Below are 27,963 nucleotides of genomic sequence, written 5' to 3'. Positions count from 1 at the left end.
CTGTTGAGTGAAGGAAGGAGAGATGGGGCTTGCATGTCCTTCTCCCCTGCTTGTGCAATTGCTTGATCTCTACAGAAATACAAATCAGAAGGAAGTAGCTACCAATATTACCAAAGTCTAATATCTGATATTCTGCTAAAATTAGCTTTTAAGTGACCAGTTTATACTCCAGGTTTTAAATTATTTTAGACCTCTATATAGTCCTCAAAATTACAATTAGCTCCTGACAAAGTTTTGATCTGCCAGCCCATTACTGCTTTTTTTTTTTTTTTCTTTGCTGGGGTGTCAGTGGGCTGAGATACTCATGCTGTGCTGCATAGCTGGAAGGGAGGGAGGTTGTCCAAGGTGGCTGGAATGGCCTGTACAATCTGCCAATACAACCTGGGGCTGCTTATACAATCAGTAATGTCAAATGCAGAGCATGGTGGAGTTCCGTGAGCTCCATCTGCCTCAGGTCCAGCTACTAAACAGCACGTCATTCTAGTACTCAAAGTAAAATATAGCTTGAGTAAGGCTACCAAAGATAATTTTTAAAGTTTGAAATGCTATCATAGTTTTGGCCAAAGCTCTGGAAAATTAAGACTTTTATACCAAAACAGAGCATTGCTGTGAGAAACAGCATGAACTGAACGTTGATGTCATGAGGGTCCCAGCTAGAAAGATCCCCTTAAAGATTGCTGCTGCTGTGGTGCTGTATTATTTGGTTTCTCTGGGCTCTGCAATACTGTCAGAGCAAGTGCTACCAGACTTGAGAGAAAACTTAGGCTGTGAAATCCAATTTTTAATCTAAAATAAAAATAATTTAAGCTGATAGATGGCTCCTTTACTCAGTCTCCTGACAAACCCTTGGCAAACACAATAATCACAATTACAGAAATCCTTGTAAAAATGATGAATCCATTCTGATTTGCATCCAGTAGGTTTTTGGCTATTGAGTACACTCTTTCAGATTGCCAAACCGATAGTCTGTCAAGACAGTTGTAACACAAAAAGCTGTTTCATTACCTCTGGTGAGCTGCTTCAGCATCTCTCACTTGGGCAAGTTTCAATGAAGTCAAATGCACCTTCTAAAGTATGTGTTTAGTGTGGCATAATAGATAGGAGTGCCCACTTGAAATTCAGACTATATAGAATGAAAAGTCACTGGTGTATTAAAGAGTAAATATTTCAGCTAAGAGGGGGAAAACATCATTAAATGCACTGTAAAATTGTACAGTTCTTAAACGATAATTCTTCCATGCTAAACAACTGTAAAACCTGTCATTTAGTTCAAATCTTGTCCAGTGACATTTGTTCCTTAATTAGGTAGGCAGATGATCTAATATTTGAATCCAATTTATCTGTAGATAGGAAGATACTGGTGATAAATGATTTCAGATGGAACAGAGCAGCATTCCGGTGCTCTGGAATGCTTCCTTATTGTCAATTAAAATTAATCTGTTGTAGCCATAGCTTAGTTATTTGAAAAAAACCCTCTATTTTTTCCTCTGTGAATTAGACTGGAGTCTGACCTCTGAGACTCTTTAATTAACATTTAAGAGTCAAGTTGTTCAAATGATTTTTTCAGTAGAGTCTGAATCTGTATTTTGTAAAGATCACAGATGCCCCATACCTTTAATAAGGGTTCCATTGTGTTGAACAATAGCTCTTACTCTATTCGAAATGATCCCATTTTCTAAGATTTTTAAGTATGTTGCTTTTGTTCAGTGATTTAGATTTGTTGTCTTATGGCGCCTTTTAAATTGGATCCAGCTATTAGCAAAATTTACTCATTTTCCCTGCAGCTAAACTCCCATTCTGTAGACCAAAAGCTTAGTAAAGTCTCACTTTTTCCCCCCTTTAATAAAGGCATGGTTTAAATTACTTGTTTTCTAAATCCTACGGGTAGACCTCAGAAGTAAAATATTTCTTTTTTTGCTTATATACAACTCTGAGAATTGGACTCAGTCATCCTGAAGGGTTCCTTCCAACCTAGCTGTGATTCTGTGATATTCTGTGATTCCTGTGAGGAAAGACCAAAGACCTGGGTTAGTTCAGCCTGGTGAAGAGAAGGAGTGACCTAATTGCAGCCTGTACCTGGAGGGAGCCTGTAAGAAAGATCGGGGACGATTATTTGCAAGAGCATATAGTGACAAGACAAGGGGGAGTGGTTTGAAACCGAGAGTAGCCTTAGATTAGATAGAAGGGAAAAAAGTCTTTATTCTGGAAGTGGACAGGCACTGGAACAAGTTGTCCAGAAAAACTGTGGGTACCCCATCCATGACCAAGGTTGCATGGGGCTTTAAACAACCTGATCTAGTGGAAGGTATCCCTGCCATGGCAGGAGGGTTGAAACTACGTCGTCTTTAAAGTCCCATTCAACACATTCTATTCTGGGATTCTGTGATTCTGTGATTGTGTGGGGCAGGGGAGAACTACATGGGCAAAAGAATTTATCACCGGGTCAGAAACTATTAGTTTAAATTAAAACGTTTTCAAAATATCTTTAAAAAGATATTTTTTTCCCTCAGGTATATATATCTCTGGGAGCTTTCCTTTTGAAAGTCAAGCCTTACATGGCTTTAGTCTGTCATCTTCAAACACCATTTCCCAAAAAGTGTTGGGACAGGTTGCTAAAATGAAGGGACTACCTTAGAGCTGGATTATTAGAATACTTTATGTAAATTTCCCCCCCCCCCCCACCAAAATAATCTCATGCAGCAAGTTTCATTGTCTGAAAACAGATCAATCAAAATTTTGGTCTTGATATCTTCCACTGAGCTGTCAAAATGCAGGTAATTTTTGAGTTACAAATAATATTGTGCAATACTGTGTTTTATTCTTAAAAATGAAATTAAAAGATACTATGAGACTCCTGGAATTATTTGTATAATTTTCTCCTTCTATATTTGGGACTCACTATCTGACAGTAGCACCCCTTTATGATGTTCCCTGTACGTACGTGCCAATAATTAGATCTTGTGAAAATTAAATTTTGTACCTGAGATATTGAGTCTCTCTGTCTTCATGTTACTGGACTGTGCCTCAGAAATGCATGACTACTATGAGTACTGTGTTGCAAAATACACAGCAACAAACTTCATTTAGCTTAAAAACCTGGCAGTGGAGGGGCCCCCTGCCATCTCTAAAAGCAGGGTGGGAGGAAAAAAGCAATTTTCAAGCAATGAGGATCCATCCACAAGGAATATGAGGTGTCAGCACACCTCCATCACTCCTCTGCCCCACTTTTCTTCATCCTTAGGAGTGCCAGCCATCAGTCCTGGACTTGGGAGAACAGCTCTCACCCTGATCTTGCAGGCTGGGAAAATAAGTTTCAATTACAACTTCAGCATGTGGATCCTTGCAGCTGCCAAACCAGTAAGAGTGTGTGTGTGTGGGTAAGCAGTTAAAGGCATTGCTTCAGATCCAGCAAAGTCTTATGTGCTTTCTGCCAGCAATAACAGGATGGATTGCTGTAAATTACTTTTCAGGTTTAGTTTATATTGTTTATGGTGTAAACAGGCAAAACAACGACATATGCTCTGAATCTCTGAACTGTAGAAGAGCACAGAGAAACATGCAGAGAGAAAACTGTGAGAGGATTAATGAATTCTTATTTTTGTCACTGAGTATTTGCTCTTGGGAGGAAAAGAAAAGCCAAGAAGAGCATACACAGGATGCGGTGTGGTTAGTCCAGTCCTGCCACAAGCTACTTGGTTTTCAAAATTTCCTTTTGAGACTGTTTTGTTGAAAGTGCCTGTTCATATGACTCATTCATTAGACTGTGAAGCCGTGGGGCCCATTTTGATCTTGCCACTCTAAGCATTGGATGAGATGCTGGGAACTGTTTTGTTTTTTTTTTTATCCTACATTTATATGACTAAAATTTGTGTTTGTGGAATCAGCCTTAGGGCTATGGAGTATCATAGAAAAATTACCTCTTTGTAGTTGATGTGTCTGAGAAACTGTTTCAGCTGCAGTTGGGGCAGCACGGCTGTCTACACACCATATGGCGTAGGGGGCAGGAATATAACCAATATATTTCAGTCCACGCCGTGCAAGGCCCTCCCTGCCCCTTTTGCAGTCTGAGCCAGCCTTGCTTTCCGTGCTCTGCTTTCTGGGGTCTTGTACAAGTCACAGGGAGCCAGCAGGGCTGACTGACCTGGCCCTTCACAGGCCCTTCAGCAGCCATTAGTGCTCTCCTGCAGTTTGCTCTGCCACAGGAACATTTGGGGCAGACAGGAGGCAAGTGTAATCTGAGGATAAGAGGCATGCTGCTCCTGCCCCAGCTGGCAAAGTGCCAGTGTTTCGGGTCTGGGAATGTGCTGGGATTTGTACTCACCCTGGGAAAGAAAGGGAAAAAGGCAAAAGAGAGAAAGAAAAGTGTGTGCTGTCTCAGATCTCACTCAACAAATAAATATTTTTCTTTTTTACTATTTGAATAGATGTTGGTTGCCAAGGACAGAAACCGTATGGAGTGAGGAACAGTTAAGGGAACGTGCACAGCTTAGTTTTGTGATTTCCAAAGCCACTGGAATTTAGATGATCAGGCCATGGTGCAGTGTCAGTCATACATGCATGACATTAATATGTGAGGAAGTAAGACCACATGAATGCCTTCACAGAGAGAACTTCTGTTCTGCTGTCTGTGCAGCTACAGCGGTTGCACCAAGAAAGGTGTTTTTGGGGGCCAACTGGCTTCTGTGTTCTTTAAGCAAAGTCCCTACTTGTTATCAAGAGCACTCAGAACTGTAGGCCCTTACATTTTGTGATTCCTCCTTTACATCAATAAATACTTTAATAACTGCAGAGGAAATAATGCCACCAGGAGGTATGGAGAGAGCCCCATCCCAGAATACTTTATAATTTGCTGTTGAAATGTTCTTGCTGAACGCACAGTTTGAGGTCATGAGCAGCCACAGAATGTGCATTTGATTCCTTACCTCCTGGGTAAGTGCTGTAACTGCTTAATCATGAGATGTGGAAAAGCAGTGATCACAGGAGGGGACCACAGACCCTTTCTGCTCTTCATGATTCTCCTCATTACCATCATAATATATTAGAAATTCTGTTTGGATTTTTTGTTTGTTTGTTTGTTTGTTATATATGGAAGAATGTGCAAGATAAAGTGTATCTACTGTCTTTTAAATGTGTTTATATTGTTTGATAAACTCATCTTACATGAGTAGGAAAGGTGTATGGTTACATTTTGAGTCAGGGTAGTTTCATCCAGGCAAGGAGCTGCTTGGTGTGAGAAGCCCTGTAGCAAAGCTGTATTTCCTGGGAAGACTTACTGGAGAAACATTTAGTGTCTCCTGGGAGAAGCAGCATCTGGATAGGGTTTTTAAAGTCTACATTACATATAATGTAATGTACATCTACAGCAAAGTGAGTTGAATTTTGGAAAGCTATTTCTTTTGTAAATTTAGCTCTGGTTCCACTAACAGGAGTCTTGACAGCTGCTATTTTGTCAGTAAAAAGCTGTAAGGGACAGCAGTTATTCCCTATAATGCAGCACTGTAGCTGCTCAGTATCTTATATGCAGCAAGTACAAAATCCACCCAGCCCCAAAACCTTCCAGCTTTTTATTTTCATAAGGTGTGTTCAAACTATTTTGTATAAGGGGTCAGTTGAAAAGAGGTATCATGTACACTGTGGGCATTTATCACTTGTTGTTATGCTAATAGGATTGACATCTAATGTAACGTAATTCAGTGAATTTTTTTCCAGAGCTATGAAGTTGGCAGGGACTAGGATGAAAAGGAAATTATTTCCAAAAATTTTACCTTTTTCCCAGTTTTCCTTTTCTGTTTTCAGTTCTCAATGTTACCACTACATTTGCCATTCAGAAAAAGGTTCATATTCAGCTACTTGATATAAGCACGTTTTGGACTCAGTTTCAGAAACTATTAAAACTGCTAGCATTTCACTCTTACTATGAAAGGTGATTTTCATTAGGTGCCTTGTCTTTTGGAAGATGATAAGAGAAAAGACTGAAACAGAAGCATTGGGAGTTAATCCACTTAACTGTTTTCCTATCAGTGCTGAATTGCTAATGGAATATAAAGTGTTAGGCTGATCACTGCCTGCAATCAGGCAAACCTTGCTGGAGAGTAAAATAGTACATTTGTCACAAGAGTTGTGAACAGCAAAGTCAAAAATGTAAAGACAGCACACATGTAATTCATGTTGATACTACTTAAGTAACAACATATTTTCAGTTGTAATTTGCTTGAAAACTTCGTTACAGTATGTCAATACCTTGTTTATCAATGTGTGTTGGTAGAAGAGCATGACAGCTTTTTAAATGCAGATGAATTTTACATGCTTAACAATGTGCTTAAAATCTATTAGTAGCAGAACTGATTCAGTTAAGTGAAAGCTCCCTTTTTCATGGGTTCTAACTTTTATCCTTTTGGGATGGATTTAATGGTACAGAGTTACATTTAAGCCTTTTTATCGCTTGTATGGTACAGTTACATAGGGAATATTATCAGTTATATTTTGTGGCTTCTCCAGACCTTTGCAGTGGTAATCTCTGTTTCCCACTACTCCCCACACCCTCTTTTTGACAATATGAAAGAAGTAACCTGCAGCCTAACTTAAAAGAAAGTGAAGACTGGAAACAGTGGCAGTGAAGATGCTGCAGATGTGTGCCTGGATCTGGGTTAATTTGCCCAGAGCTCTGGCTCTTCTGTCCAACTGACTGACTTGCCAGACTGCAACCTGCCAAAAACCACAAACCCAACAAAGATGATAAAGCCAAAGTAGTACAGATATATTATCAATATTCAGATAAAATACAGGGGTTTGTTCGTTTGTTCATTTGTTTTTTACCTAGCTTTATCTTTCTTCCCAAAGGTTCGTCATCGGTGGTGTGAACTGGTGATTAAACACAAATATGAGCCTGGGTATGGAGACATTGAGAGATTCCTCAGAGAGGATCAGGTAAGTTGCATTTAACTAGCATATTGAAAACAATCAACTTTTTAAGACCCTTATGCTGAAATTAAAAAGAATATTTTAGTATACTTTTTTTGCTGCAGTTAGTCAAAAACATGGCTGTGTATTCATTTTTTTCTTCTGTGTACCCCTAAACGTTGTAGTTTAAGGAAGTCACCTAGGGTAGGGGTATTCAATCCCACCTAAATGTGCTATCTTCTGTCAAGTGGTGAAATAGGATAGAATTCCTTCCTTGCATTATATGCAAGCCAGAGGTAGGAGTGATGCTAGGAAGATACTTCTCATCAGGTTCCTTTGGCAGGATCAGGAAGGCAGGTGTGGCTGTGAATGTCAGTGCAGGTATGAGATAGGTGCAAAGCAGTCAGTGCTGTGGTAACCTCTGTTTTGAAGCTAGAAGTAGTATAGCACAATAGTGCACCTCCAGGGAATGCTAGCTTCTCCATAGGTAGAGACCTGCTAAGAGAGGATTGTGAAGGCCCTAAAAGGCTGGATATACATGATTTCCTTACTATGGCCTTTTATTTAGGCCATTGTGATCTTAGAATTCTAATTGTACCTCTGCCTTGTTCTTTTCTATTTCACTTTTATTTATCTTTTTTCACTATGAACCCTATAAAATTGAGACATTCACTGCCTAGGATGAATTTTAAATATTTAAATGTATGTTTAAAAACAGAAAATGGTGAAGATACGTCAAAATCTAGGCAAGATATTAATGTCTTTACCTTTTATGCTTACAATGAACAAAGCTGTTTGGAGCCAATGAGGATTTTGTGCTTTCAGGCAACACAGCACAATTGAATTATTGCAGTTTGTCATGTGTTCCTCTAGCTCGAAAGTATACCTCCTATTTATATCTCAGCCAATAAACAGGCCTCAGAGCTCTTGGCAAGCTCTGTAATGAAACAAACAAACAAAAGACATAAAAGAATATTATTTCATAAGGAGTTACATATATTGTGCATATTTGTCTTCTATGAAAGAATGGAGATAACCACCAGCAGAACCTGGGGGTTCAGAGTTCAGGAAATCCTTGAGTTGATAAAACCATACAGAATTGCATGAATACAGAAGCTACTGTGCCAAATAAAGTCATTTTCTGCAGTGTAGGGAAATAATTTTTGCAATTTTTTAATGTAATGTTCATTTTATTTACTTCAGCAGTGCATACAGTTAATGGAATAACCAGCTTCTGGTCCAATTACTACTTAAATTAGAGCAGTTGCATGTCCATACTGATTCATGTAACATAGCTCTTTTACAAGTCTGGGAAAAAAATATAAATGGACTATTTAAATCCTTTGAAGTTCTACAAAACACCAGTGTTTTTTCTGCATGTTAATGTTTAGACCTAAGGGAGAATTAGTAATGCTGGGTAAAGAAGGTAGTTGTAATAGTAAGAAAATTCCGCCATTCAAAAAATTCTCAATGAGAGCAACTGGAGTCCAGCTGCAAGGCCATTTGTGTGAGTGGCAGACCTTGGTTGAGCTGCAAGCCTTGGAAGTCTGAAGTTTTGGTTCTCTTGGTGTCAGAACATGCTTAGGGAATTGGCAAGGAGTCTGGCATGTTTCTGCCACTCTGATACTTTCTCCTTTTAATTCAGTCGTTGTTAAACTTTAAATTTCTCTTCTGTCTGAAGGTGTCTTTAAGGCTTACCAACCAATGCTATAAATTGTGAGGAATAGCATTAAAAATTATATTTTCTCAAAGCTGTCCAAATTTTTCCACACCTGCAAGTGTCCAAACAATAACTCTGAAAGTCAGCATGCTAAGCTGCTAATATTTTGTAATGTGTAATCTTGTTTTGGTAAGTGCAGTTTAGCATTTACTGAATTCCTGTAATTAGCAGGAAAAAAAAAGAATCATCAGAAAAAAAAGGGCAATCTCCAATATGTTTCCTGATAAGCTGGCCAGAGTTTTGTTGGCAGTGATCAAAGAGGCCCAGATCTCCCTATAGGAGCCCCACTACCTTTTTTTATAGCTGCTCTGTCCAGAATAAATAGTTAAGAAAAGCCTGCCTTTGTACTCAACCAGAGTTTATGCATGTTAGGCTGTATTTCTCATATAAGGGTAGTCAAACACAGACGTGACCATATTCAGTTGATGTCCAGTTACAGAATTGCCAAATGGGAATTGTAGGGTGGAGTACTTCAGTCTTTGTTCATGGGCGTGTGAGTAAACATGACAATTGGAAAGAAAATGTGTATCCTGTTGGAGGAAGGAGAAGGTTTTTTCTTAAGGTACATTTGGAAAAAATTCAGGTAGTGGGTAAAAGAAAACAGTATTCACCTTGAAAAGTGGCAGGGAAAGTGGAGTGAGGAATGATTTTCTTGTCATGCAATAAAACAGAATTCTTGCCTTAATAATCTATTTTTACATAGTCAACACAGCATATGGACAGCCATGTTTAGGCTAAAGAGACACAGAGAAAATTAGTTCTTCTAGGGGGAGAGAAATGGCGTTAGAGAGCAAAAGGTATTTTTTGTGTTTTGGATTGTCTATTTTTATTTCATGTTTAGTTTAAATGAATACTAGAAGGTCAGTGGCATAAAACCAGCTAACTAGTTACTACTGGTGGTAGGATGCTTGTGTGTTATGCTCTTCTTTCAGGCTATGGGTGTGTATCTCTATGGTGAATTAATGGTGAATGAAGATGCAAAACAACAAGAACTTGCACGGAAATGCTTTGCTGCAGCACAAGAACATATGGATGCATCCTCAGCCAAAGTGGTGGCAGAGATGTTATTCTGAAAAGGTGATTTTTCATTTTAACCCTAACATCCAGATTTTGCTTCATATAGAAAGAATATGGAGAGCTCACTGAATGTGGTAAATTCTGGCATACCATACAGACTGTGGCTACTTAGGCTGAGGAATAACTCTTGTTGCATATCTTGTTGGCTTGTTTTTTTTTTTTTTCTTTTCCTTAAGCCCAGCTGCGGGAGCAGTGAGTTACATACATGTAGGCATAGCTGGAGATCGTGGAGAATGGCTTTGTTGTAATGGACTGTACAAGAGGCAACTGTAAGTCCAAATGGCCAAAGAAGGCCAGGCTCTGCCTACAGTTGTTTCCCATTTTGTATTCTTAACTCTACTTACAAAAATTTCAATTGTGCAAGGGGCATTTCTGTTTAATAGAGCAGCATGTTTACTTGACAGGCAGCACAGTCTTTGAAAAGAGCCTGATCCCACAGTGGAAATACAAAACTGTAGACTTGGAAGCAAATACTAATCATGTGAGAACAAGCTGATAATTCAAATGTTTTTGTGTTAAGGGTATTGAGGTTTTGAGTGATTTCGAGGTAAGAAAAAAAGCCTTAACATGAAGAAGCTAGCTTGTTTATGAAGTTAAAGGAGAAGACTCACCAGAGAAGAAGGAGAATTGCAAGAATACTTGTGGAATAAAGATTGCCATAGGCTATAAATTTGTAAAGATACTTTCTAGTTCTCTGTCTGAACAGTTGGAGGTAGCCTTACCGTGTCTGCCCATGCATGTTTAACATATAATCCATTTAGATTTGTATGAAAGTTTCTTCCAGTACAGCATACCTCAGATTTTTGGTTAATCATGTAACTCATCTGACAGACTGATTGCCTTGGTTCTTCACAAAATTTTACAGCTGATCCGTGCTTCAAAATTCAGGCTTCTAATTTAGCAAAAACATATTGTCACCTAATTGATACCAAGCAAAAATCTTAATTTTCTCCTGTTCTAGCAGTATTTGACTGTTCCACTTGATTTTGTAGTGGTTTTTGCTGTGTTTATATGAAATGCAGCCAGTGGCAGATAGTATGAAAGCAAGTTTAATTATGAAAAGCCACATTGTTTTTCTGTATAGACAAGAACTGTCCCTGCCAAGAAAACTTCTCGGGAAAGGTGGATCAGACTGTAGAGTGGCATGATATCGGTTGTGGGGTAGGACAGACACCTTTTAAAATAGTTAGGGCTAAAGAGACCCTCTTGTGTACTCCCAGTTATCAAGGACTCACAGGAATTTGAGTTATGTTCAACAGTTCTTAATCTGGTAGGTGTCTTCAAGTGTCTGAAGGCCAGAAACAATAAAATCAAAATTTCTACAAGTTTCTAATGGTAAGTATCCAGCACAGGAAAATTATATGGTATGTACATATTAGCAATAGTCTAGAATTACCCCTTTGACTTTACAGACAGAGTGGAAGTGCATGGTGAGCTGTAACATAAAATCTGAAGGTACTGAGTACAATGCTCTGTGTGGCTGCACAGCTTTCTTTAAATGTTATGGCTGTTTGGGTTCCTGGCATGATGATTTGTGACTTAAGATTAAAATCACATTGCCAGGGATTACCACGCAGCCATGACCACAGCTGCTAGCATGAAACTCACCATTAACGGTCTGATGGGCGCACAGCGCGGAATCCTCTCCATCTATCAAACAAACAAACAAAACACAGACACCCCACCCCCCCAAACATACACACAAAAAAAAAGAGGAGAGAGAGAGAGAGGGAGAAACAAATCCCACAAGCCCACCAAAAACAGAGGAAAGCAGCAGAGCATCACAGAAGAACCTCCTCCGAAAACTATCTCTGCTGAGACCGAGATCTCTCTGGTGAGGTGCAGAGCTTAGCTGATTGGTGAACAGTGATTGCTTTCCTCTTTGTTCACAGTGGCTAAGTTCTGCACCTGAAGAGAAGGGAGAGGAGACTCTCTGCAGGACAGAGAGCGTTTGCTGGCTGAGATCCCTTGCTGCTGAATGGGCAGATTTGCGATGAATGCATGTGTCCAAGGTTCAGTGTATGGATAAGAGGCAGAGGGAACCTGGGAAGGATCAAAGATTTTAGCATTAGCTAAGGATAAATAGTGCTTCTTAAGTTCTCAGTGTGATTGCAAGTGTAAGGCATTGCCCACAGTAATTTGGTTACCGTGCTTTCCTGAAGGTCAGAGGAAATAATGTTTGTGACTTTAACCTGAAATTGTCAATAAAGCTTTTGTTTTATAGTCTTCTCTTCAATGGATGCAGTCATGATCCCTCTGCAGTTTTAGCTTAGCACTGTGTGTTGTTTGCAGGAAATGGTGGCAGCTCCAGTTGGAAACAACTTGCGGCTGCTGCTGTTGTTCCAGGCTGTTGATGGACCCGTCCTCCGGTGCCTACTGAGCTGATATCAGTTCTGATTTCACACACTGGCTCAGTTCAGCAGGAACAGGAGTCGAGCCCTAGAGCAAAAAAAAAGATGTGCCTTTCCTAAGAGCCTTTCAGAAATGTTGTTGCTGTTTTTTCTCAAAAATGAATCAGTACACATTATAATATCCTGATGTTAGACACTAAATGGCCTAAGCTGGAAAAGCTGCCTCAGTTTGAGAGGACTGTTGGCTAAAGATGAGAAGGTATGTGAATATGTAGCACATTGCACAGTATTGCTCTGGTAACTTGCCTCCAGGATTATTTTCAGAGTAACCTGCTAATAACTGGGAGAGTTAGTGCTTCCACCATGGATCCTCCCTGCTTTCTCCAGACCTTGTTGTGGTAGCTCTAGGAAGCTAAAGAGATCATTAACTCTGTAGCTACTGTTACACTCTACTGGTAACCTAAAAAATAACTCACTTTGCAAAATTGGGGCAATCAAGAATGCACACATACTCCTTCATTGTGACAGAGTAATAACTTTAAATGCTGTTTCCGTTGCAGGAAAGATCACAGACAACTCTTTTAATAGATCTTCTACTAAACCTCGATGGTACTAGGATTTCATTGACCCAGGACATCAAAGGAAGGATTATGTGACTGCTAAAACAAACAGCTGACAGAAATATTTACCTTTCTGTATTTCTAGAGGCTCACTGTAACTGAGAACACATGCACACAAAACAAACTACACACACACACACACACGTTACTCTGGCTTTAGGTAATTCTTTTATACAATAATTTTGGGATTTATCCTTGCACTTTGGTAATACAATCATTCTGGTTTGCAGATGCCAAAGATTCTTGGTTTGAATAACTTTATTAATTTGGACATTCTGAAAATGGATGAAACTGTATTGTGTCCTTAAAATTTAGTTTGAACTTTTATGTCATTTTTAAAAAACCTCAATATAAAATCAGCAGGAACTGGGGTGGAGCTCATAAGATTAGACAGAAGCAGAAATAACTGCCATCATCCTGGTGATGGGATGGGACTGAAGAAAAAAACAAAGATCATCATGTTCTCTCTGTCATATTTAGCTTAAATTTCACCAGCAATGTCAGACCTCCTATTTTCTGAAAGTATCTTTCATACCCTTGTGCTGCATCTTTTGCAGTGATATATCAAGTGTATCTCTTCTTTCCTGATTAATGAATCTCTGCATTTTTAAAAGACATCTTAATTGTTCCTTAAACCACAAAAATCTGTGAATTTATTTCCCTTGTACTCTATTGTTTTATGTTAAATTCTTTTGTAAAATAAATTATTTTTTAAAAATACATATAGTCTTTCCATTGCACAGTGGTTCAACATTGATTTAAAAAGTTTGGAAGAAGAACAACTCCATTTTTGCTTTTGCAGCAGGATAAAAGCATTTGGAACTCATTACTTAAGGGATGTTAATGAGAAAAAATAAATGGTATTCTTTTTTAAAGTTCTTAGGCTCAGAATCTAAAGTAAAAGCCTGCCTCAACAGTGTCTTCAGTTGAGTTCCTTCAGTTCAGTTCCTTTGCACGTCACCACATTTTCTGACCTCCCCCTTTGCAGGCATACAGTGTCAAAACCTGAATTAAGGGACACTCAGCAAGTTCTTTCAAATGCAGCAAGAGTTAGGAAATTGTCCAAGAAGGCACTGAGAGGCCACAATGACTTCTAAAGTTGTGACACTCACAGACATAGTTATTACAAGATCCCATTCATAACAGAGTTACACTTGATTTCACAGGTTTTTCTGTGAAGGCCTGCAAAGGAAACCAGCTAGCTTTTAGAGTTTTCCATTGTGTAAGGAAAAAAAACGCAGAGCTGGATAAGACTCTTGCTCAAAATATGCAGAAATTAAATACACTGTAAGCCTCTTCATAGCCAGTACTGTTCAAACTACAGGGCAAGAAAGACATTACATGCCTTTAAAATATCATCAAATTTTTCTTCTTTCAAAGCAATCTATTTACCTCTTTTTTTTTTAATATTGAGCACAGCAGCAGTTTGTTTCGTTTGCTGCAGCTCTTACAGTCTGCTTCAGCAGTATTAACTTGAACATTTCCCCTTACTACAACTTCATGGCCCATCATGCATGGTAGCAACGGAGAAAATGAACAGAAAATATAACACAAACACCAAAAAACCTAAAAATGGCAGAGTTGAGAGTCCTGGCCTCATCAGGGCTTATAGGGCCTTTTGTTGCTAATCCAAGAACTGTGACATAGAGTGAGGCTCCAGATTATGAACAAATCTGAAGGTGGCACTGAACAGTTATTGTCACCATAAGTCAGACAGCATAGGATTCTTCATTCTTATTGTTTAGTAGGGTCATTAACACGATATAAACATTAGCCTTAGTTGAAAATACTTCTGAATCATGTAAACAGCACTGGAAGTGAACCATGTAATTATTTACAGAATCACGGAATAAGATGAGTTGGAAGGGACACACATAAATCATTGAATTCAACTCCTGGCCCTGCACAGCACCAGCCCCAAGAGTCCCACCATGTGCTGAGAGCATTGTCTGAATGCTTCCTGAACTCTGTCAGGCTGGGGCTGTGACCACTGCCCTGGGGAGCCTGTTCCAGTGCCCAAACACTCTCTGGGGGAAGAACCTCTCTGTAACACCCAGCCTAAACCTCCCCTGACACAACTTCAGGCCATTCCCTCAGGTCCTGTCATCACAGGGAAGAGATCAGTGCCTGTCCCTGCTCCTCCCCTCTCAGTGAAGTTGTACCTGCAGTGAGGTCTGTCCTCAGTCTCCTCCAGGCTGAACAGACCAAATCACCTCAGCTGCTCCTTGTGTAGCAAAACCCCCAGCACTGGAGGTGAGGCTGCCCCAGCTCAGAGCAGAGCAGGACAATCCCCTCCCTTGCCCAGCTGTGATGCTGTCCCTGATGTCCCCAGGACAGGGCTGTCCCTCCTGGCTCCAGGGCACTGCTGGCTCAGGTTCAGCTTGCCACTGACCCCCAGGTGCCTTTCCATGGCACTGCTCTCCAGCATCCCATTGCCCAGTCTGTCCATGCATCCAGGGTTGCCCCATCCCAGATGCAGAATCCAGCACTTTCTGTCATTGAACTCCTCATGGTTGGTGATGCCCAGACCCCTGATTTGTCAAGGTCTCTCTGCAGGGCCTCCCTGCCCTCGAGGGATCAACAGCTCCTCCAGGTTTGTATCATCTGCAGACTTGCTCAGTGTCCCTTCCAGTCCTGTGTCCAGTCATTTATGAAGATGTTGAAGAGCAGAGGGTCGAGGATGGAGCCCTGTGGAACCCCACCAGTGACAGGTCCCCAGTCTGATGTCACCCCATCCTCTGTAACCCTTTGTGCCTGGCCCGTGATCCATGATGGTGTTATCCAGCTCTGGGCTGGACATTTTGTCCATAAGGATCCTGTGAGAGGCAGTATTGAAAACTTTACTGGCTTCCCTTGGTCAGCTGGGTGGGTTACCTTGTCATGAAAGGAAGCCAGGTTGATTGAGACTGACAGGCCTGTAGTCTCTGGGTCCTTCTTCCCTTCCTGAAAATCAGGACAATATTTGCCAGCTTCTAGTCAGCTGGGATCTCTGGATTCCCAAGACCACTCAAAAGACACATTTTGTGATTACATAAGCCAGCTTTTGAAGGATTCTTGGATGAATCCTATCAGGCCCGGTAGGTATGTAGGGATCCAGCTGGAGCAGTAGGTCCTGCACATGGAAGTTTTTAATAGGCCCTATCAAAAGCCTAACCAAAAAACCCCCACAAGCAAACAAAAAAACCCAAAAAACCCCAAACCCCCACCAATGTTATAGTTAATTTTATTCACAGGTTTCTCTCAAGGTGGGTGTTTCTGTATTAAGTTCCTGACAAAAGGAAGCTGCAGAATCTACTTGAAGTAAATAGAAGTAAACAACAAAAAAAACCTATTTCCAAACTTCCTGTAACTAAATCATTATAGGAAGCCATTTTCAAATGATACCTCCATCTAGGGGATGGACTCAATGGTCCTTATGGTCACTTCCAATTCAGTGTATTGTATGATTGTACGTGGCTATGACAACATAGGCATCTATATAGATATGCCTTTGCCCTTAGTTTAGTTTACTTGTTTCGTAGGCAGCCCCCTCTGAATAAACTACAGCATTCTCTAGGGGTTTTTTTCCCCCTCCCATGCCTAATTTAGTCCTTAACAAACACTGTGGTAATTTTGCTCTGAATAGCATTAGAAGGTCCAGTGCTGGACTATCTTCCACTTACTTCATCAGACCAGCATCTAGTTAGGATCTCAGTGATTCTTTACTGGATGTAACTTTTAGCTCTGAAAATTAATCTCAGATGAAAAATTATAACTGTATCCATATAGTTTGGCGAAGATCACCATCCACTTTCCCATGCTGCTACTGGGTTGCTTTTTCAGAGTAAAAGCAGACGATAACACAGGGATGGCCCTGCAAGTCCCTTGGCCCCGCAGTGGGCATGCATTCATTCTGTGCCGTACACTTTCTGTGGCAAGTACAGAGTAAACACATCATTTTGCTGACAGCTGTTTTCTGTCTGCAGCTTTGCTGGGACATGTTTGCAGCTGCTGCTGTCTCTGTGATTTTTCCTTTAGGAGGGAATTAGCTGTACCCTATTGCCCATGCCTCACATAGGAAAGAAAAAGGTCTAGAAACAAAGGTCTGACCAGAAATGCAGCCTGAGCAAGTGGGCAGCTTGAAGAGACAAGTTGTTGTAAGCAGTCTAAGGATTTCTGACACTTAAAAAGCACTATGAAAAGATATTACTAAACAAATCAAAAAAGCTGTATGGAACATTAAAATGTATCATGCAGAGCACTGCAGCCAGCCATTTCATCTCCACAGCTGAAAGTCTTGAGAACTGGTATTTGTACTACAGAAAATTCTAGGTGTTCGTTTGCAGGCCTGTCTGCATACAGAGGTATGTAGGAGGAAACCATGTTGCTTTTGTAAGAATCAACAAGCAGCTGAGTTACCATGAGCCATTGTGTTCCAAATGGAACTATTGGTTTGGGGTTGATTAGTTTGGGGTTGATGCTTTCCGTGCAGAAACTGGACTGTAAATATCTGGAAAACACCACACTTTCCAGGCACCCACACTGCAGGCAAGTGCCAGCTGGCACATGTGCATGCTGCAGCAGGTCTCACTTTCACTACACATGGTTTAAGAGTGAGATGTAGTATATGAAATATCTAAGGCCATTCAAATTTTTACCAGTAACTTAATGGTGTTTTACTTTGGAAAAAACCACACAATTATGTACTAAGATAAGAGTAATATTTGAAATAAGCCCATACTGAGCACAAAACCATACTCTCATTCATTGAAAACCCTATTCCATAACACTGATTCTTAATATCTAAAAAAAACCCAAAGAAACATATTTTGGTCTTTTTAATAATGTCATGTGGTCTTTTAAAGCTACAAAATATCTACCTTTGTGTACAGTTCGCAGTATTCATGAGTCATGTCTGATGTTCTCTAACAATCAAAGATTTCACCAGACGCCCAAGTGCATTTCTCTTCTTGGCCTCAATTGCTGATGCCCAGACTATTCAGAAGAAAAAAATTTGCAAGAAAGGACAAGGAAGCAACCAAATGGAAGAGCCTGACTCATTTAGAATTTCACAAATATGCTGAGTTCAGGCACATAAACAAAATATGAAGTGAACATATACACAGATGTGGCTATGTTGCTTTGTTTCTGTGGACACAGCATACTGGGAAATTTATTTTAAAATCTTACCCTGCTTCCAGGCTGACATTTTATGTCAGTGAAATGTGGCAGTGCTTAAAGAAATTGAGACATTTTCACAGTCCTTGGGAGACTAACTGCATTTGTCCATTTGCTGTGATTTAAACTAAGTGCATATTTTCTGCACAAAATTAAGGTCCTGATTCTTGCTGCTTATACCTTCCTTCCAGAACAATAGCCATTTGCACTGTTACCTGAAAGCATGCAGAAATTGCAGATATGTAAAAATTTGGTTTTGCATGATCATTTACGCATCAGAAAGCAGAACTCAGTTTTCAACTAACACCACTTCTTATACCCAACAGTAATGCCCACAGCACAACTTGTGAAACCCTGGTTTTGCTCATTGCCCCGTGGCAGAGATGATGGCTCTGCTGTCTTCTCACATTCCCCTGAGCAGCAGTGGGACATTGCTGTACCCTTTAGTTAATGTAGCTCACTCAGTTATCTCTGAAAACTGCCTATTTCTGACTATACCTAGGCTTTTCCTCTGGGCTTGTTGGGACTGATGTTTCAGCACTGGAGCTGAAACTCAATCTGAGACATTTTATTCATGGGCCACTGGCATGATCCGCAGCCATCCTGACTGGATCTAAAAAGGCTAGTTTGGGAAGCTGCTGCTTGGCACCATAATGCGATTCACTTAATCTTTAATCCTGAAAGGACAGTGCTCATCATCTACCATACAGAAAAAGCATCTTCTTTCTTCTTTTTTTTTTAACCTCAAGTTGTTTTTTTCACAGTAACTTTGTCCCACAGTTGTTTTTTATATGAGGTACTAAAAGTTATTTGCTCTACAGCTGTACCTCCTTACAATTCTTGTAAGTAGAATAGAACTTGTAACTAGAATAGAACTAAAAATTGAAACACCATGGCAACTATCTTACTTCAGTCTGCATCTGTCCCTAGGTGTGCCTGAAACTCACCTCTTTAACTGCCAAGCAGGACCAATTAAAGTTTCATTCTGATTTTTTCAGTTTTACACCTGAAAAACAGGTGTATAACATTTTTTTTGTTCCCTAACGTAGGGAACCACACATAGGGAACCTTCTCACTCATTCCACATGCCCCTTCAGCCAACATTTCCCTACACACAGGCTATGTGTCCCTACAGCCATCTTTGTTCCCATCAGTAACATGGCACTATTACCCTGAACAACTGACGTTAAGGTTTTGTAATTGCCACCACTTGTACTGAAACTGCCCACCATGCCCTGTTTGCATTGTAATCTCCTGTTGCTTTTGACTATATGTGAAGGCTTTTAAATAAGTTCCCAGTTTTAGCTGAGGGAAAACATTGTTCCTGTTTGCTTGAGTATTTAAAAAATGCAATTATATGACATACATGCTGAATGTGTTTTTTTCCTGTCATGGTTTAACCCCAGCAGCCAATCCCCACGCAGATGCTTGCTCACTTTCTCCCCCACCAGTAGGATCAGGGAGAGAGCTTGAAGGGTGAATGTGAGAAAGCTCATGGGTTGAGATAAAGACATTTCAATAGAGAAAGCAAAAGCCACACACACACACAAGCAAAGCAAAACAAGGAATTAATTCACTGCTTCCTTGGGCAGGCAGGTGTTCAGACATTGCCAGGACAGCAGGGCCCCATCATGTGTCATGGTGACTTGGGAAGACGAACAGTGCCACTTCAAATGTTCCCCAATCCTCCATCTTCCTCCACTTTATGTCCTGAGCATGATGCCATATGGTCTGGAATATTCCTTTAGTCAGTTTGGGTTACCTGTCCTGCTGTGTCCTGCCCCAGACTCCCAGGCACCCACAACTTCCTCCCCAGCATGGCTCTGAAAAGCAGAAAAGGCCTTGGTTCTGTGAAAGGTATTACCAACCCTGTGTTTAACACAAATCCAAAACTCAGCCCCACACCAGCCTCTGAGAAGGAAATTACCTAAGCCTAAACCAGCACACTCTTTACACAGATGAAGAGTCAAATAAATAATCACAAGACTGTCAGTTTTATACAAGAACAGGGAAGCCCACCTACTGGCATTTTACTGTTTCTGCTCACACTTGATGCCTGGAAAGGCTTACCTGGAACCAGACAAAGCAAAAGGAACAAAATAGGTATTTATTGAAAGGATACACCTTGGGCAGTGCAAGAGCCTGGCCAGGGCTACACCCAAATTGAATCCAAGACGGATCCCGGTCACGAGTTTTTACACTTTTATAAGTTTTGGTTCATCTACATATTGGGGTCAATTGTCCAACCACAGCCCCAGGCTATCAAGTCTCAGCCCCTGGCTTGCCCCCTTTCCCTCACCATTGTTTATGCTTTTTGGGTAACACTTGTCCTTGTTCCTCTAGCTCTAGCTAGAAGAGGTTGTTTTTTCTAACTCCCCTGTGAAGAGACATTACTAACACCTAATATGAAGTTTCAGAATTATACACTAAGCAACAGAGAATCCAAAAAATATAAAAGCTAAAGCCCAAGGCATCATACACCCTCCCCAGGACTTGCCTCTCTGTTCTTCAACCAAATCACAGGGATGCAAATTTCTTACTTGATGATGGGAGGAAGGAATGGGAATTAGAAAGCATCCAGACTAAGAACGCAGAAAGACCAGTCTTATTTATTTAAGCTACTGATTCAGTGTTAGCAGTATGAAGTAATGTCAGCATCAGGTGAAGGGTAGATGGGACACTGAGAAAAGCTTTACATCACAGAACGAAGGTCAATGCTAAAAGGTGGTGTAGCACTGTATTTTAGCATCAAGAGCACTCAGCATCAAAACCACAGGTTTATAAAGGCAAAACCCCAAAATTGTTTCTCTCTTTGTCTTGAAAAACAGCTGTTAAAGACTGTGCTTTTTGGTTATGTTTGAGAAGTGGTAAGGGCCCAATGCAGTCAGGAAGCCCTCCTTTTGATTGTTTCTTCCTCCTGCTTACTCCCTGAATATCCAAAAAATCAAGAGCTAAACTGTCTTTCAGATTCACAAAAGAAAACTGAATTGATAGGAAAATTATGAAAATGGCACCAAAACAGGATGTAACATGGCAGTTCTTTTCATACTTTTTTTAAATGTATGTGGATTGCCAGGCTCTATAATGCATTTTGAAGAACTGTACCAAAGCAGTGTTAACTGCTTAAGTGGTACAACTCCTGGACTGTTCAAATGCATGATTTCTGAAGCAGAGTGGGGACAGCATTGATACCAAATTCTGTTCTTTCATTCTTCTACAACAAGTTTGTCAAATCTGAAGAAATCAGGGCAGGGAACAATTGATTCCTGTGTGGTTAGAAACAAGTCTGTGAGTGAAGGATCTGAGCAGAAAAACAGATATTCAACCCTTACTTGATTTTATACACAACTTCTTAAACTTCATTCTATGATGTTTGCATAGGTTTAGGGTATTCTGTTTTAAAAATAAAAACAACAAAAGGAAAATAAAGAGATTGGATCTCCGTTTGTACATTCATCTTGGATCCTGTCCAGAAAGGGAAGAAGAAAAGAAAAAAAGCAATGCTTTTGCCTAAAGAGTAGGTGCGTCTGAGAACTTGCTCTGCCAATACAGTGAGCAGGAGAACTTGTGAAATCAAGGTCAGAAGAGCCATGATGAAAAATAGTCAACAGCTGTCATCTGAAGACTTTAAATCCCAATTAAATTATCTTTCCAAAACAGATGTTATTGCTTAATTGCAATGTTTGGGCTTAACATTTGTTCAGTATCCACTCGTGGCTTAGGACAAGCTCGTCAGAGAAAGCAGCTACAGCAATTCAGTCTGGCCAGAAAAAGTGTGCTGTGCAGCAAATTGCTCAGCACTGGCCATTTTTACTTCAGCAAAGAAGCAGACACACAAGAAAAGAAAGTTGAAACATGATAGTGGGGTTTGCAATGAGCTTGGAGAAATTTTCTGGTCTATGGAAAAAACACTGGTACTTTAATTTCCAGAAAAGATAAAGATGGTATTGGTCCTCCCTACTAGAAATTCACAAAGTGCCTGAATTCACAGACACATATCACCAATTTCCATCTTATAAATTAATCCTGTGTCATATTTCCATGGAATCTGATACTGGCTTTTCCCTCTCTACTCCCAGACATCTGAAGATAATATGGACATGCAGCACAGTCATGAGATTAAAAGCACTTAAACACTTACTGGTAGTCTCTACAGGGAACAATGGTACAGATGGGAAATTTGTACCACCAGCTACCATTACAAGTTAGTTTAAAATAAAAAAAACTGAAGTCCTATTTTCAGAAAACATATACATAGTAAAAGTTATGGCATCGTTAGTCAAAACAAACAGAAGCTGCTTTCTGATATGTGAAATATTAAGGGAACTTTTAACAGTAGCAGGCAAATGACATATTGCATGCACCTGTTTTGGAAGCCTCAAAATAAACTCACAAGCTAAGAAATAAAATATTAAGGAGGCTAACTGGCATATATGCATGAGACATCTCAACAGTGCAATTCGCTATGTATATGTATACGTATACGTATATGTATATGTATGTAAAAACATAACCTCTTCAAGATGGCATTTATGCATCTGCAAAAGTTCATGGTCCTAAATGATATTTTTATTGAAAAGGATAGAAAAGAGAAGGTCGCTATTTCTGATGGTCTACTTTTGATGAAATGAATCTATCATCTGACACTGTATGGAAGACTTATGAAAGAGGCTTTTAAAGTAGTAAGAGATGTGAAGTTAGTTAAACATACAGATCTATTAAAGACACTATTGCTGGATTTTTTTTTTTTGCTATTTGTTGATATACAGGTTAATGGAATGTCACGGATGGAATTGTTACTTCCTAATTCAATCAGTATTGAATATAAAAATCACAGCTAAATTTCTACAGCTGAGTTTTATTTTTTTTGTCACTCCCTCCCTTCACACACATGCAAGAATATAGAATGCAAACTAAAGCACCATCCTTGCCTATGAACTACATCACTACAAATCAGCTACAGCCAGCTGACATTTCAGATTTTTCTTTCAGTGGCTGACAGCAGTCCAGTGCTTATCCCTGGCTGGCTCTCAGCAGCTCAGCAGTGAGCACACTCAAGCCATCAGAAGGATCTTGAGAGGTTCATTCCTTGCCAGCAGTCAGACAGCTGGTTAAAGGAAGATGGCCAGTTGCAAGCAAGGGAAATGCCTCCGTGGCATTCACTGCTGAACAGACCACCTAACAGCAAATTCCCAGAATAAGCTACTCTCTCCTAGGGCAGCAAATGGAATGTCTGCCTTAAGCATATCTTTTAAATCCAGGCAAGCATTTAAGAAAATGCATGTAAGGAAAATTTGCCAGAGAAGTGGATTTAAGCAGGCCCACATCTGAGCACTGCTATGAATTAAGTGCTAGTGGGATGTCTCCAGGACCAGAGCATTCACCTGCAGTGGTTTAACTACTGGTGGTGTCATTGCACACTATCAGCATAAAAAATTCAAACACGTGCTCTGTGTGCTTGTGGAGGACTCTTCCCATAACATTCCAGGTTTTGATTTTTTAAACTTGGGTCTAGTAGAAAACTGCCTCCCTATGTTAGAAATTACCACTTTTCTCACCCTTCTTATATCACAGGGAAAACTGTTTTAATGGAGTGTGACATTACTCATTCACACAGAACATTAGGTACTTTTTTCTGACATTAGATAACAGCAATGAAACGGTGTAAATCTGATTTAACAGTGTTTTGTTTAGTAACTGCAAGTATTTTATGCTAGATGTTTTATCCTACAGTTCTGTAATGCTTATACTTCAGAATTTTTTGAATTGTATCTCTGCCAAGCCAAACATATACCACAGATTGCAGCTCACTGAAACAAATATTAACTCACTCTATTAACACCTCTTGGCACTTACAGTGCTGAGAGTACAGAAACTTAATCACAAATGCTAGAAGTAAATGTTACTGTTGGTCAGCTAAATTGCAGTATCTGACAATACATGACAAAATAAAATACATTCTGCTTTGTATAGGCACTGTACTGAGATCTTGATCAGAGAAAAGCCACAGAAATGACCTTTCTGCCTGCCTGAAGAAAACCCACAGAAACCACCCAGCACCATGCTGCAAAGCTTGCAGAATTCAAAAAGCTCTAATTTAGCAGTCTTAGACTGGAAAGAAGCATAATCAACAAAGAAGTAAAATTTATTGTCTATATTCTTATTCCAAAAAATGCCTTGAAGTAGAACAATTTTGAAAAGTTCTCTATGTTCAGACTACTGTCCAGAACCAGGGTGTGTGCTGCAGATAAAACACAAAGGAACAACCTACTTGAAGTCTGATTTCAGGACTTTTTGGCTGGTTCAACAAAAAAGTACAGCATTGAAGGCTCCAAAGAACATTTCCAGAAAGCAGCAATTACAGAGGAAAAGATGCACATTGGGTGGATAATGCAGAAGCCACCACATGAGAAATCTTCCATTACTCAGATCTACCAAATTGCTCTGTAGCCTTCCACTGGCAAACTAAGAAAAGTAGCTTCAACATCCCACAAAATCACAGCTTATATCAAAAATCATAATTCAGGCATAGCAAAAGAGTAAGGAAAAAAGAAATACCAATGATTTATAACAACTATGCTAGAAAGAGCAAAAAGGAGCCTCCTGAAACAAGCAAACCCTCCTTAACATTTAAATCATTCAGTTTTTCTTACGAAGCCAAACAGGAAAACAAGAGTATAACAATTCACTACTAATTTGGGGTTTTTACTGCCTTCTTTGTACATTTCCTTCCTGCTTGAATTGATTTATCCTTATTTATCAGCATATTGATTTTGTTAAAGGAAGTTAGAAGAATTTTCATACATTTTGTCAGGGGAAAAATAAAAACACTGATAAAGAAAAGATACTTAAAGATACTTAAAAATACCTGTCCAAAAAGTGCCATACACCCGTAAATATAATATCCATGTCAGTCAGCTAATTAATGCAAGAATTAGATACTTTGTTAATATTTCTTCTATGTAGTTAAAATTACATGTAGGCACAATATGAAGAAAACACAACCAAAGAGCCTCACATCCAACAACCAAATTAGACATTCAACAACAACAAAAAAAAAAAAAAAAAAAAAAAACCACCAAAAAAACCCACAAAAAAACCCCAAAAACCAAAAACACCCACCAAAAAAAAAAAACCCCAAAAAAACCCCCAAAAAACCCCAAAAAACCAACCCCAAATTCTTCCTTTGCGCTATAATTTTAGATTATTTACCATTCTAAATAGAGCATTCCACATCTGTTTCCACTAAACTACTATCTCTGAGTTTGTGACCAAAAATAAATTTAATTTAATCCCATGCTTTTCAGTTGTGGTGTCCAGGGAACAGAAAACTAGGTTGTTTGATTTTTCTTTTTTAGATATGTGTGGCTATTAACAGCAAAAATTGCTAATATTTCTTTCTGAGTTTTCATTGCAAATTTTTTTAATCAAAAAAGACAAAAAACCCTTTTCTTTGCAGACATACATCATGTGTTTGCTGTTTTTTCACTAGCAAACTGACTGAGAGGGCACGTAATTTAATAATATGACTCACTGGGAACAAAAGTGTAAGAAATCAGTTAACAGCATAACAGAAAATATCTTTCCACTTCTTACAGCCAAGGGACACTAAGTACACTGTTTTTCTTTCCCCTTGCTCAAAAACAAATGCTACATTTAAAAAGCTTTATTAATTCAAGATACATGTATTAAATTTTATATACAAGAATAGTATTCCAAGTAGCATATTTGAGTAGTATAGCACAAGTGTTGACATTGAAGGTAAGAAATACAGGAGAACAAATTACTGAGGAAAGTTAGGATCCTCTGTCACTCCTATTCTCCATGCTTATTTTTCTAGTTAAGCTAGAGACAGGTTCACAAAACTTCTTGGGAAAAATACTTTCCTAAGTGTAAAAAAACATAAGCCATTGCTACCTGTCTATGCTCCTTGCAGGATACAAAAAACCTAAACAAAGAAGTAAGCAAATGACTGCTGGACACAAAAATGAAGGCAATGAGTTGCAACCTTTATAGAAATCTGTCCCTTCAAACTGGAAAATGCCCTTATGTCTCTGTTTTGCTTGCCCTCTTTTGTAACCCCATATTTCTTAAATGACTAAATAATAGCATCAGGCATGGTAAACTGTTAAGTGGGATGTACTACAAGCAATTTTATGCCTGCAGTATCTGTTGAGAAAGACCAGCTATTGGTATAGTTCTTAGAGGAGAACACTGTCCTGTGAAAGCTACAGAATTTTAAAAAACCATATTTAGCAATTTATGGGAAGAGTTTCATTTTGGAAACATTTTCAAAAAGAAGGAAAGAGTTCAGGAAACATTGCTCACTGATTTCCTGAGAACACCATGAATCACTTGAGATCATGGTTAGTTTCATAAAAGCAGAAGCACAGAACAAAACATTTTAGTAACAGCTTAATAATCAAGCAGTTAGATATTACTTGCTTTAAAAAACCCCACAGGCGTAATTTGGGAGAAAAACTGATCCTCAGCCAGATAAACAAGATGAGTGAACCACTTTAAATTATGTAGGTCTCTTGTTACAGAAGGAACTCAGAACTAAATTTTCAAGCATCTTTAATATTTACTATTATGTTTCAAATGATTAACATTTCCAAACAACAGATTATTTTTCAATATAGAGGAGGGAATATAAATTAGCAGCTAGAGCTTATATAGGTATCTTACTGCCCTTGGTAACCTGCAGTGCCAGGTGCTGACACCTGGATAAAGACCTGATTTGTTAGGTTGATAAATAGATGACTTTACAGTTCTAAACTTTCAATGGAAGTTTTTGAAGAAGTGCATTCAGCAGCTTCACAGTCCTTTGGTTTTCTTCTCCACTGTGGTTAAATCTGTACGCAGTACGGATAAGAAGGTTATAAATCTCTTTGCTTGTATCAGTTATCTCAGTAACCTGAAAGGAAACACAAAAGGTTAAATTAGGCAATTATGTTGCTAAATGCTAAGAATTCTTCAAAATATTTGCAAGAAAACTGGATTTTTCCCTCACCACTGAACATGTGAGAACCAACTTCTGCCCAAGGTATCTCTTTTCATATATCCCAATGGAGCTGAGCAACTCTGAGATTTCTGTTGTTGTCTCAAATTTAAGTGAAACAAATCAAGAGGCCAGAAAGTTTTTAAAGGAAACACAAATGGATAGACAGTATAACCATTTGTAAGTCATTGCCATAGAAAAGAACTAGAAGTACATGAAAGTTCAGCATGTATTTGGGGAGACAATTCAATTCTGTAAAACTTGAAAAAAGTTTGAAAGCTCCCTCCCCGTAAAAGATGACAAAAAACAGGAAAAGACCCTAAGCTGCAATTTTTGCAGATCAGCAGGGACTTGACTCCTCTTTATCTGTGTTAAACCTGAAGTTTAGTGTGCTTAAAAAAATCCGCAGCTATGCATCTTAAATCAGTTCCACACCATTCTGTCTTTCATATTATCTTTAGTCCTTTTCAAATCACTAGCTACACATTAGTGATTATACAGATAAAGTCAAAATTAATCAGACTGATAAACCAACAAACTGGCCGACAACAGCTCATGACCACTCTGCAGTGGGAAATATTCAGAGTTTTGAAAATTAGTTATATTCCTATCTCTAAGGAAGCAGAAAATTGCCTTTGGTCCTCCTTTGGAGGGATTTAAAGTAGCCAGCTAGTATCTTACAGCATTACAGCTCAACAGCTGCACTCCCTCCATGAAGAGAAACTAGTCTAGTAAAATTATATAAAATATATATATACCCCCCCCCAAACTTTACCACTACATTCTTATGCTGAGAAAAAAATTGTTCATTTATGAACTTGCACACTAGGATGTGAGAAATATATTAGCCCTTCTTAAAAAGAAAATGTCTTTTTTAGTCTGCCAGCTGCATCACAAAATCAGATGCCTCACACATGCAGCATACCCTGTACAGGTCAATACATAAGACCACACTGCTGCTGAAAAGAAAAACTTTGAAGTACTAAAACTACACACTAGCCCTAGACCTGCTTGCATAGGGGGCATGCACTTCTTACAAGAATATGATTTGATAATAAGGAAAGGATTTGTAATCCTACCCTGAGATAGCACTGTTTATCTTAAGAGACACACATTTCATGGTTTGCACCAATATAC

At 39.2% G+C, this 27,963-nt stretch overlaps 2 protein-coding genes across 6 annotated transcripts in view; one reads left to right on the top strand and one right to left on the bottom strand.

The window, feature by feature from the left end:
- AOPEP (aminopeptidase O (putative)) overlaps positions 1-13,390 on the top strand; it is a 190,006-nt gene extending 176,616 nt beyond the window's left edge. For 2 of the 4 annotated variants that reach the window (XM_056514251.1, XM_056514249.1), the window contains exons 15-17: positions 6,841-6,927; positions 9,553-9,697; positions 12,609-13,390. In XM_056514251.1, the coding sequence (XP_056370226.1) occupies positions 6,841-6,927; positions 9,553-9,693 (228 nt within the window). In that variant the 3' untranslated portion in view covers positions 9,694-9,697; positions 12,609-13,390. Of the gene's footprint in view, positions 1-6,840; positions 6,928-9,552; positions 9,698-11,589 lie in introns of all 4 variants that reach the window. The other 2 variants (XM_056514250.1, XM_056514248.1) reach the window with 1 other exon arrangement.
- A 12,600-nt stretch (positions 13,391-25,990) lies between these two features.
- FANCC (FA complementation group C) overlaps positions 25,991-27,963 on the bottom strand; it is an 83,104-nt gene continuing 81,131 nt past the window's right edge. For both annotated transcript variants that reach the window (XM_056514246.1, XM_056514247.1), the window contains one exon: positions 25,991-26,742. In XM_056514246.1, coding sequence (XP_056370221.1) covers positions 26,599-26,742 — 144 coding nt within the window. In that variant the 3' untranslated portion in view covers positions 25,991-26,598. The remainder of the gene's footprint in view (positions 26,743-27,963) is intronic.

This window comes from Oenanthe melanoleuca, chromosome Z (assembly GCF_029582105.1).
Source record: "Oenanthe melanoleuca isolate GR-GAL-2019-014 chromosome Z, OMel1.0, whole genome shotgun sequence".
In the NCBI taxonomy this organism is placed as follows: Eukaryota; Metazoa; Chordata; class Aves; order Passeriformes; family Muscicapidae; genus Oenanthe; species Oenanthe melanoleuca.
Note: the sequence above shows the minus strand (reverse complement) of the source record. Positions and strands in the feature narration are given on the sequence as shown.